General features: G+C 28.3%; 1 protein-coding gene across 1 annotated transcript in view; it reads right to left on the reverse strand.

The window, feature by feature from the left end:
- Window positions 1–7,083, reverse strand: part of LOC100213304 (serine/threonine-protein kinase 31) — a 95,355-nt gene extending 88,272 nt beyond the window's left edge. Inside the window, exon 1 of the mRNA XM_065798109.1 lies at window positions 6,882–7,083. Within this exon, the coding sequence (XP_065654181.1) occupies window positions 6,882–6,935 (54 nt within the window). The 5' untranslated portion in view covers window positions 6,936–7,083. The remainder of the gene's footprint in view (window positions 1–6,881) is intronic.
- Between the last annotated feature and the right edge of the window lie 5,294 nt (window positions 7,084–12,377).

Here is a 12,377-nt window from a genome sequence, read left to right on the forward strand (position 1 = left end):
ATAAATTATTTTTTATTATTAGAAAAAAATGGGTAAAATAGATTTAAACAAATTATGCAAAATAAAAAAAAATAAAATATTATCAAAATGCTGTTAAAAATTTTTTTGATATATATAACAGTATAAAAGACTTATTAACAGCATTTATTTAGTAAACTTTTTATAGGGTACACATATTCATGAAATTAATATTTAAAACGTGTACACAAAATAGATATGTGAATGTAGAAAAACAACTAAAAAAAAGTGCTCAAGTATTAACTTTAACACAACAACATAAGAAGATCAAACATTAAAAAAAAAAATTCAAATTATTCCTGTGGGAATCTAATAAAATTTTAAGCTTTTGCTTTGATGGTACCCATAAGCTTGCGCTCAGACTAAGAATCAAAACTATTTAATACTTTTTCAAATGATATTTAAACATCTTTAATGTTCCTGCAAAGTTTTTTTGCTTTTTTCATTTTTCTTTTATTAATAGCCCAGTACTTTTCAATAACTTTCAATTCTGGGCAGTTAGGAGGATTTTCTTTTTTAGGCACAAATTTCAAATTATATTCCATTATATACCATTCCATAGCTAGTTTACAGTAATAACTTCAAGCTAAATCAGGCCAGAACACAGGTCTGTTATTGTGTGATTTAATGAGAGGTAAAGGGTGCTTTTGTAAACACTCTTTAACATATATTTGACCAGAAAGTGTGGACTGAGAAATATAAGGTGCTGATTTTTTGCCACAACTGCAAATAGCTTGCCAAATCAAGGCTTTTTAACAAACTTATCTTGTTTTGTGTATTTAAATTTCTTATCTGCTTTTCCTCTATATTTGGCAATATAACAGACAGCACCAAGAATTTGTTGATGATTGTACTTGATAAAAGTTTCATCGTCTTCAATAATACAGAAATATTTAGAAATAAAACTGACATACTATATTCTGCAGCGTTTTCTTGCACTATTTTATGGAGTTTTAGATCGGCTAGGCACTTTAGTGAAGCTCTATGAGATAGTGATTTCTTCAGCTAAGCACATTGGCGGTTAACCGGATTTTGTTCGAATAACAAATATCTATATTCTAATAATAAAAACCGACTTTTTTGACTTTTTAGTTTTTAAAAACACTTTTTTAATAAGTTGATTTTAAAGAATTGAACACAATTAATTGATTTTAAAATGCTTATATAAAACGCAAATCAATGACATAATTTTATTTGAGTTAAATTACCTAACTTAAATTTTCGTGTCAATAGGCCGGGTTAATAAAAATGAGCAATTGCTATTACTCAGTAATTGGTCAGGTTTACGTGAACAAAAACGCTTCCAATTTTGATTAACTTTTTATTCTCATAAAAGCTGAACAATTACTGAGTAAATTGCTTGAATTTAAGTGATTAAAAATTTAAGAAAAACTGCTTAGTTCTCATTAATTTACGTTAAGCTGATCAATTACTGAATAAAAGCAATTGCTCATTTTTATTCACCTGGCCTAATGTTTTCCGCTTTTAAGATATTGTTGATGTTGCTTACATTCATAAAATTCAATTGTTGTTAAAAGTCATGTCAATAAAATTAATCATAGAAATAGTTTAATTTATTATATAAAATAAATACTTATATCAATAAAATAAAATTAAATATAATATTTTTTGATAATTTAAATGAAATGTGTTGATTGTAAACAAACTTTAGAAGAATTAGTGACTTTATTTAAGAACGTTTCACATACGAAAACATTATAAAAAAGCTTTGTGTTTATTTCAAATGTAATTACTAATAAATAAATTCTAAATTAATAATTGTAATTAATTAATTTAGTTAATTTTTTTGTTTGTTTTGTTAATCTTCTCTTTAAAGCAAAGATTACAAATAAACTGTAAAAGTGAATTAAATAGTTTATTGTTTCTTTAAATATTAACAACAACAACAACAAAAAAATGCTGAAACAATAAACTAAATAGTTTGTTTCAGCACATTTTTTTAATAAGATTTTTTCGTTAACCAAAAATTGATGGGAACTGTTATATGGTTTTTTAAACGGATACTAAACAAATACACTACTATGAGAAAGTTCATAAATTTTTCCCTTAGTGAAAGGCTTGGGTTAATCTTATAACTGTTAACCAGTTTTCTAACTAATTTTAAAACCCTCCTTTTATCTATCACCAAATATGCAATTGATCGATTTTGTTTGGGAAAAACATTGAATGAAACGACTTACGGTGTATGGATGTATTTGCAATGCTCTTGCTATCGAATTGTAGCTACTATTGGGATTTTTCAAATATTTGTGCATAATTTTTTCCCTTATGTCTTTTTTTGTCATTTTAAAATTAATTTTAAGTGAAATCAAAAAACTAACACATTTCTGATGCCACAACACATTGTAAATAAAATACAAAATAATTAAAAGGATTTTAATATAACCACTGAAAAAAATGACATACTTATTCTTTCACATTTATTTTGTGTACACGCTTTAGTCATGTGAGAATATATTTAATAAAATTACTATTGTCAACTATTTTTTTTTTGTTCATACAGGTTTTTTTTTTGTCTTTTTTTAAAGATTTCAATAGGAGAACAAAAATGTTGTAGTGATAAACAGCTTCGATAAAAAGTTCACATTGTTTACATAAAGATTTAAAAAAAGATTCAGAAAATATAAGATATAATAAGGTGATCAATATAAAAAATAAGTTTCATTAATAAAATCTAAAAATAAAGGTACTTATTTAGTTTTAATTGTTTTACAAATATGTTTTGAGATTTAGTAAATAATAAAAGTAATTAGTTGGTTGTACATGGAAAAAAATTTTTTATATCTTTCTTAAAAAAGATCCCAGAATGACCTTACTTTTTATACTGATGTTTTTAAGAATTGAATGAGCTTCAACAAATTATAAAGTCTGTAGATTACATCAAAAAAAACGTGTATAAATTAAAGACTTCTTTAAAAAATGCATACAATTCTGACTTAACTGGAGAAAGTGAACTTAGTCTAAGTGAAAAGTTTGTTTTTCTTTGTATGCAATTATTACTTTGTTTCAATAAAAAAGTTTGTTTTTCTTTGTATTCAATTATTACTTTGTTTCAATAAAAAAAAAATTCAGCCTAAACACTTTTTTTTTACCATTTTCTTTAATATGAACACAACTTGTCTTAACACTTGCAGGGGTGACAACCTCATGGTTGTCCGGTGGCACGAACAACTCGTTTTCTCGAAAGGATGACTGAAATTTTTTAAAAAAATGCCTATCAGTAGCCAGGCAGGACAACCAGACAGTTTGAAAAAGAAACGACACAAAACAGTTATCGACTACTACAAAAATGATGATCTTTAAAAGTTGTATTTATAGTTATATCATTTTTATAGTCATTACCAATATCTCTTTGTAAAAAAAATTACTTAACAATATTTAACAGGTTGTAACTTTTCACTTTTTTTAATTAAATTTTAAATGGAGAAGACTGATATATATATATATATATATATATATATATATATATATATATATATATATATATATATATATATATATATATATATATATATATATATATATATATATATACATACATACACACACACATACATATTTTGAAATTAAGTATTTTTTTGTGGTTGTGACTAACGGGTGATGCGGAAGTTATCGGACAAATCCTAATTTTATTATTTGAGCATAATAATTAGTTTTTGTGGTTTTATGCGTAGGCATAAACGTTCTATAAAATATAAACTTTATTATTTGAAACACAATTATTTAAAATGAGTTTAAGTGCAGCTGAACGAGAATCTTTTCGAAAACAACTAAAAATGTTTTTTTGTAAATAAACCTAATATTAAAAAAAATAAACCGTAAATCATTTTGAAAAGGAAGGCCTAAAAGGCTCGAAATACAATATATGATAACCTAAAAAGACTTGAAACTGTTCAATCGTTTTCTGATAGAAAGCACCCTGGTCGTCCGACATCCTGGACTAGAGAAAAGAAAGCCAAATTAACGAGACTTGTCAACAATCGAAAAGGGGTCAGTCAGAGAAAAATAGGTATTAAATTCGGTGTAAATCAATTGACAATTGGTCGTCAGTTAAAAAAATGAATATTAAATATAGAAAACGTGAAAAAACTCCAAAATACACTATAGAACAACAAATAAAAGCAAAGAAAAGAAGCAGGAAACTAGTTAACCAACTCTATAACACAAAATCGCTTCTAGTCATCGATGACGAAAAATACTTTTGTTTTGCAGGGGACAACATGCCTGGAAATTCTGGATACTACACAAACAACAAAAAGACATGCCCAGAATGTGTTCGTTTTATAGGAAAAGAGAAATTTCCAAAAAAATTATCAATGTGGATAGCCATATCTGACCGTGGTATGTCCGAGCCATTGTTTTGCACTTACAAGGCTGCAGCGATCAATTCATCAATCTGTATTAATAAATGTTTAGAAAAACGACTTCTTCCATTTATTCACAAGTATCATGGAGACTTTAACTATTTATTTTGGCCAGATTTAGCAAGTTCTCATTATTCTTAAGACTCTCTAAGTTGGATGGACTAATATGTCTATTACGTTGATAAAGAATCCAATCCCCCAAATGTGCCTCAAGCACCACCAATTGAAAATTTTTGGGGACATTTGGCACAGAAGGTTTACAAGGGAGATTGGCAAGCTTCAACAGAGCAAGTTTTGATTGATCACATTAAACTAAAACTAAAAGAAATTGATTTAAACTTTTTACAGTCGCATATAAAAGGCGTCAGAGCAAAATTGAGATCAATTGCAGATGGTGGTGTTTTTTCATATAAAAAATAATATATTTTTATTAAAAGATAAATGCTTTATTTAAAAAAAATATAATAGTAGTTTGTTTTTTTATTTATAAATAAGTTATTGACGTTTTTATTTTGTCCGATAACTTCCGCATCACCCGTTATCAAATATCTCCAATGAATATATATATTCCAAATACTCAAGAGCATCATAAACAATATAATGGTAAGATATAAAACAATAGTTAAGCACAAAACACACCCACAATATTCCTTGGCAATACAATATACAGTTTATATAAAATACAATTGTTGGACAATGCCAACTGTTTAGAACATTAAAACTTCGTTCCTATTATTAAACTAATGCTGACTCGCATTTTTCACAATTATTTGATTGACTCAACACTTTTTCTGCCTATTTCTAAGAAAGATCTGCAAGGTATGCTTCATCAGGTGTTCGATTGAACTCAAAGGGATAGAGATTATTAAACAACTTCACATTTGGTATAAAGACATAAACTGCCACTGCAGAATGGGTTAAATACATCTCTTTTTGAGGTATCTGCATCAGCATGTGTAGTTGGCAGAAAATTTTTCTGCAGGTGACATAAGACAAAGTTTTATAAGCAGACTGCATTCTTTCACTAGATGTTCAATTAACAATAATCGTCAAAGAACAAGAAGTTCTTCAAGACAATGAACTAAAATGGGTTTGTTCTCAATGTTATAACTATTCAATAAGAATTTGACTCACCTATAATAGTTCTGGAATCATTATGATAATATGCTCAAAATCCCATTTCGATGCTAAGTCAAGTGTTTTGATCACAGCTTCAAAAACTGTGAAATTAATATAAGCTTTATTAACTTCTCCCCGCCACTTCAAAAACTGTGTTAGCTGAACTACCCTCATTGCAGTAACTAACTGAACTACTCACATTCAGTGGTGCAATGTGAGTGGTTGTACAATGTGAGAAGTTGCAGTAAACAGTGGTGCAATGTGAGTAGTGAGAAGTAGCATTTTAGGAACTTACGTATAGCTTTTTAAATTTTTAACAAATTTAAAAATAAAAAAAAACATTTAAAAAAACATTCTTTTTAAAAATCTTTTGATTTCAAGTTAACATGCTGATCAATAAAACAATATTCAAACTATTGTATTAGATGATAATTAATTAATAAAAAAGCATAATTAAGATAGAACAAGGCTGAAAAACCATTTTTTGTATGCAAGTATGGTTGACCCACATATCTGAAACACTTTCTTTAATCATGGTTCATTTAGTTGTATAACTCAGTTTATGTAAACTTAATGCTTCAGTTTTACAATTAACATTAGAATTTAACAAAGCATATAGAGATAGGCATACTTAATTAGAATTTAACTCACCATACAGAGATATATAAAGAATTTACTAAGCATTTACTATTAGGATCAACAATGCCAACTTAATTGCTGACCTAAATGTGTCTGAGGTCACAATTTTTTGCCTATCTAGTTTCAGTGATGAACATATTTAGACAGCAATGCACAACATTGCTGTCTAAATATGTTTTTGGATATTTTGGATAACATGATATTTGCAAGGTGATTATCTAGAACTAGGGTGTGTATTTATAATAGGTTTTTTACTTATAAAATGAATATTTTAAAGTCACAAAAATGTTTTCCTTCTATCATACCAGAAAATAAGGTTGCAAACAAAAATTTCTACCATGTTTCAACTTATGCCCTAAGATATGACTTGGAAGCATATATATAAAGACTTTTGAAGTGAGTAAACGCTTTGGCTCTGAAAAGTATAAAAGTCTTGTGAAAGTTTTGATAAAAAAATTAAATTGTCACATTTGGTATTGGAATAAACAATTAGTTGTTCTTGCATTACGTTACAAAAAGATTACTATTCGATATATTTTTTGCAACAGATATTTAATTAGCACTAAAACGCAATACCCTTTCTTAAAAATTAAAAAAGAAAAAGCTTGATAACCAAGTAATTTTTTTTTTTGACATCAAGTTAATGTAAATAAAATTTTTTATTTACTTAACATAATCTTTTATGAAATAATAATAATAATAAGCATTTTATTTTATTACCTCATCGATATCAACTGGTATATTTGCAACATATACGTCGAATGTTACTGTCATTTTTTAATTTTTTAAACTTTCGAATAGCTTTTTTGACTGATTGTCCAAAATTTATTGCTCACATGCGCATTTTAATGTCACATGCAACTAATTGTCGTGAAAAGAACTCACGAAGTATTAAATAGAGTCGTTATTATGTAACCAAGGCGATTAAAGTACTACACGTGCGTGTTCTCCCACGTTAAAATTAAAAAATAAAAATAATAAAATTAAAAAGAAATTAAAAAAACTACAGAAACGTTAAACTTAGGATTATCACTCGACTAATTAGGGAGTCAAACTAGCTAAAAAAAAGTCTTTTGAAGGCCTATACAAGGTGGTAGAGCACAATTAAAATACAAATATTTGATCAAAATATGAAAAAAAAAGTTTTCATTCATCTTATTCAAAATTTTATCCTCTTTCTTTTGATGTTAGTATGAAACTGAAACTATTTTTGGAAATGTGTTAAAAATCTGCATTTGCAAAATTATTTACCTTAGCAACGCCATAGCAACCACAAACATACCCTCGTTTATTATATACGTTGAGCAAAATTGCAAGCTAATTTGTCTTTTTGTTGTGTCTATCATGCTTTTTATTGTTTATTTATCAACTTTGCTTTTAAAGAAGTTTGAATTTTGAGAATTTTGCTGTAGCACGATTTAAAGATTCATGTTGTTATTGTTGTATTAGACCCTATTGTTGTTAGTATTGTATTAGAGATTTATTGTTAATTAGTAGTAAGTTATAAGATCTATCATAAATAACAAATAAGAAAGATAATGAACTCTAAAAAAACAAATAAACAAAATATTAGCAGAAGAAAAAAGAGAGCATGGAATGGCATAGTTCCAAAGAATGTTAAAGTTTTTGAAGATTCTGGTATCAAATCTATATGCTCAAGTGAAAGAAAACTTTCTTCAAAAACATCAACTGAATTTTTTACTAATTCTTTTCCACAAACAGAAGACTATTTTATTATTGTGCATTTTTACCTACTCAAAAGCATTTTGCAAACTCTTGTATGTCCAGAATGTTTTTGCAACATTGTTGTAAAAGATGATATTTTAAAAAGACAAGGATTCTCTCATGTTCTAACAATAAACTGTGATAATTGTTCATGGAATAAAATAATTAATACTTCCCCAGAGATAAAGAAAAAGGAGGAAACTAAAGATCGAAATACATATGAGGTTAATGTACGTACTGTAATAGCTTTCCGTGAAATTGGCTGTGGTTTTTCATCAATAAGCACGTTTGCATCTTTAATGAACTTTAAATGTTTGTCAAAAAATGGATTTTGTCGTATCAATAAAAAGGTCATGAAAGCTTATAAGAATGCTGCCGCAGATAGCATGAAAACAGCAGCAATTGAAGCTCCTCATATTGAAACTGTCAAAGGTATTCCATGTGTTCGGATATCAATTGATGGGTCTTGGCAAAAGCGTGGTCATTCATCTTTACATGGGGTAATCTCTGCTATAGCAGGAGACAAATGTGTTGATATAGAAATAAAATCAAAATATTGCTATGGTTGCAGAATGTGGATAGGAAAAGAAAGTACAGCTGATTATAATCATTGGAAAATTAACCATTACTGCCAAATTAACCATAATGGGTCATCAGGTGCAAAGGAATCAGCTGGAGCAGTTGATATTTTTAAGCGTTCTGTTTTAAAAAACACTCTTATTTATAAGGAATACTTAGGAGATGGTGATACAAGTTCTTTTATGGATGTAGTAAATGCCAACCCATATAGTGAATATGATATAACGCCAATAAAGTTGGAGTGTATTGCTCATGTCCAAAAACGATTAGGTACTCGATTGCGTAACATTGTTAAGTCTCATAAAGACACTAAAACACCCCTCTCAGGAAAAGGGAAACTTACTGAAAATTGCATTAACTCAATGCAGAACTATTTTGGTTGTGCCATTAGAAATAACCTTGATAATCTATATGCAATAAAGAAAGCTGTTTTTGCAATAGTTTTTCATTTTACAGATATTCCAAATCCTGAACGACATCAGTTTTGTCCACGAAATAATTCATCTTGGTGCAAATATTGGACTCTAAGTAAAACTTACAAACCAAATATATCTATTCCTCTAACAATCAAAAATCTCATTACACCCATTTTTATGGACTTACAGAAAGATGACTTACTGTTGAAATGTTTGCATGATCAAACACAAAATTCAAATGAAGCGCTCAACTCACTCATATGGTCCAAGGTACCTAAAATCACATTTGGTAGTAAAGATGTTGTGGAAATGGGTGTAAACTCTGCCATTTTACATTTCAATGATGGTAGAAATGGTGTATTTAAAGTATTACAGCATTTTGATATACAAGGAAATGTTACACAATTGACAACAAGTTTAGCAGACAATGCAAGAGTAAAACAAATGAAACGTAAGACTACTATTACGGTAAAGAAACAGAGAAAAAAACTAAAAGCCTTAAAAACAAGATTCAGTAAGAATCTTAAAGCAAACCAACCTCAAGACTCATATGTTTCAGGAGGATTTTAGCATGATTTTACTGTTTAAATGTGATTTTTTCTTTATTTTGTACTTATTTTTGTTTTTTCTGCAAGTTGAGTTTTTCATATTTTATCAAGATTTCAAAACATGATTTTTTCTGATTGAATAAAGCTTTTGTTCTGAAATTTTCAGGACATATTCCTAACAACATTAGAATTCATTTATTTTTAAAACTCATTATTTTTAGTTTTAACTTCTTTAAACTGCTTGTAAATCGTACTAAATTTAACTTATCTTAAAAAATAGGTCATATCTTTACATTTAAAAGGACTAATTAAAATTCTATCTGTTAAATGGAATAAAATAAGTTCATTAACAGATCTGCAAAGTTTAATTAATGGTTCTTAAGTCTAACTCAAGTTAACGTGTTTTGAAAACATAAGAATTATATCTTTATTTACACTGTTTTTGCGCCATAATGGGTTTTTGGTAAAGTTTTTCAAACTTTTTTTTTTGCAAAAACATTTCATTTCTCTTAGTGAAGCATTTCTGCATATTTTTAAAACTATTTTTTAAATCTTTCATGAAAAGTGTCTTTTTTGTGCTCTACCACCTTAAAAAATATATACCGTCAGAAGGGTGTTATGACTACCGTGAGGTAATAAGACCAGTTTAGCATATTTTTCAGTTATTCGCTAAAATTTGCCAAAGTTGCAATGTCCGATGTCTCCCCAGCAAACATTAAGCAGTTTGAGCGACAACGGACCGCTGTCAGCACTTATGCCGTGCCGACGTCGGCCGCTTGCTCTGTTGCCGCGTTGGCTTGCACATCGTATTTACATCAAACCGCTAGCAACAATCTTCAGGCGGTTCAACAGCGGGCTTCGGAGTTATAGAGTTGAGAGATGGTTGTAACTACAACTAAAGCAGCCTTCTCGACTGTATAGGTTTTTTTAGCCTTGAGGAGGTAAATTAACACACAAAAAAAGGCTGATGCAAATTAATAAATTCTCTTTTTTTCTTTTTTCTGCAAAAGCATCATAATACTTTCCTTACTATTTATCTGCGTAGAATCAAGTAACAATTACAAATTTTACAATTGCTAGGTTTAAAGGTTAAAGATAAATAATTTTGTGTGAAATATTTTGCCAAAATGCACAGTTAAATTATTTAGGAATACAATAAACTTCCTTGTGAGATGACTATTTTATTTGATATCATTAATACGGGTGAATGACCTAAAAAAAACTTTTTCTTAAAAATATGTTTCTTGTCATACTATACTATAAAGATACAAATTACAACTAAAATGTACGTCGTGAGTTAAATATAATTAAAAGTAGTAAATTATCACAATAAAAATGTCGTAAAATAATAACAATTTGCATGACAAAGTAAATGCTTTTAGTTCGGTTAACGCGCGCGTGTGTGTTTTTTTTTTATTTGTTCGTCTGGGACAATAATATACTATATAAACTAGATGTCTAACTTGCGGGATTTTATTGGACAAAAACGCTTTTTTTTGTTTATAACAATAGTCCGCCATTTGTAAAAAGGGCAAAAGCTGAAGCCGAAGTGTGGAATCAAAGTTAAAAATGCAAGTCAAAAGTTCCCAACAAATTAAAGATAATTCAAAAACAAAATTTAATAATTATAAAATACTTGTAAAAGTTTTTTTATGAGTCTGCGTTTATTAAAAAGTATTTTAATTCATAAAAATGCTTCAAAAGCGTTTGTCGTCTTTTCTATTCAAAACTTTAATCCCTTTTTAATCGAAAATAAATTAAGGAATCATAAATGATTATTTTACAAGTATTATAATTTCCGCTTCCACTTAACAAGTATTATAATTTCCACTTAACGTTCGACTGTAAAATTGTCACATATGACATAAAATGTATTAATTTTAAAATTGTTTTGGCTATCAAATGTATGACCAGGATCATTGGATTCATCAAAATGTTTTTTTCGTTTTCTTCGTTTATTTTCAAATTCCGGAATTTTATTACAATCTATAAATTTTTCTTTTGCTGCGTCTCCATAGGTTTGAAATATTTCTCGTACAGATTTAACATAAGCAACTAATGAATTATATAACTCTACTACAGTACTCAAATCTATTTGAACAGACTGTAATAGTTTACACGTTTTATTAAATGTATAAAGTTTTTTCCGCTTCCGCTTTTACAGTGACAAGACGTGTATTTGCGTTCGATTTTATCAACGAAATTATTATAAGTAAAAAAAGTTTAAAAAAGTTAAAGCAAATAATAATGGTAAATTTTCAGTCAACTGAGTTTAATACTTATAAAGCCGAGCAAAATAAAATAATTGGAGCATTAAACAAGACAATCGGTGAGCTAAAAAATTGCAATTCTCTGTTTTTAGAAAGAATTAAAGCTTTAGAAAATGTTAAGTCTTCAAGCGCACCAACCTTAACATCTTGGGCAAACGTTGTTAGTGGCAGTGCACCATTAAAAAAGTCAGTTGAGCAATTGCATATTATGAATGCTGTTGCTGCCGAAACGAAAGAAAAGGAGAAAAGGGAAAACAATGTAATAATTTTTGGCATAACTGCATCAAAAGTTTTGGATACTGCAAGTGCCAAAGAGGAAGATAAAAAATTAATCCTAGATATGTTTAGTTCAATCAACTCAAATATTGAACCTAAACAAATTATAAAGCTTAAATCTAAATCTGATAAAGAACCACCGTTTGTTGTCGTCCTTAATAATAAAAAAGAACGAAATTCTATTTTAAAAGCTGCGAAAATCTTAAAAAGTTCAAGCAGGTTTAACAATGTATTTATCAACCCTGACTTAACTGAAGCCGAAAGGTATAATGCCAAATTATTAAGAGATGAGTGCAAAAAACTAAATTTAGAAAATGCGCAACCTTTGGTTTATTATTATGGAATACGTAACGACAGAGTTGTTAAAATCGTCAAGTAGCAATTAATTTCAAATAACAGGAA

The sequence above is a fragment of the Hydra vulgaris genome, chromosome 05 (genome assembly GCF_038396675.1).
Source record: "Hydra vulgaris chromosome 05, alternate assembly HydraT2T_AEP".
Classification (NCBI taxonomy): Eukaryota; Metazoa; Cnidaria; class Hydrozoa; order Anthoathecata; family Hydridae; genus Hydra; species Hydra vulgaris.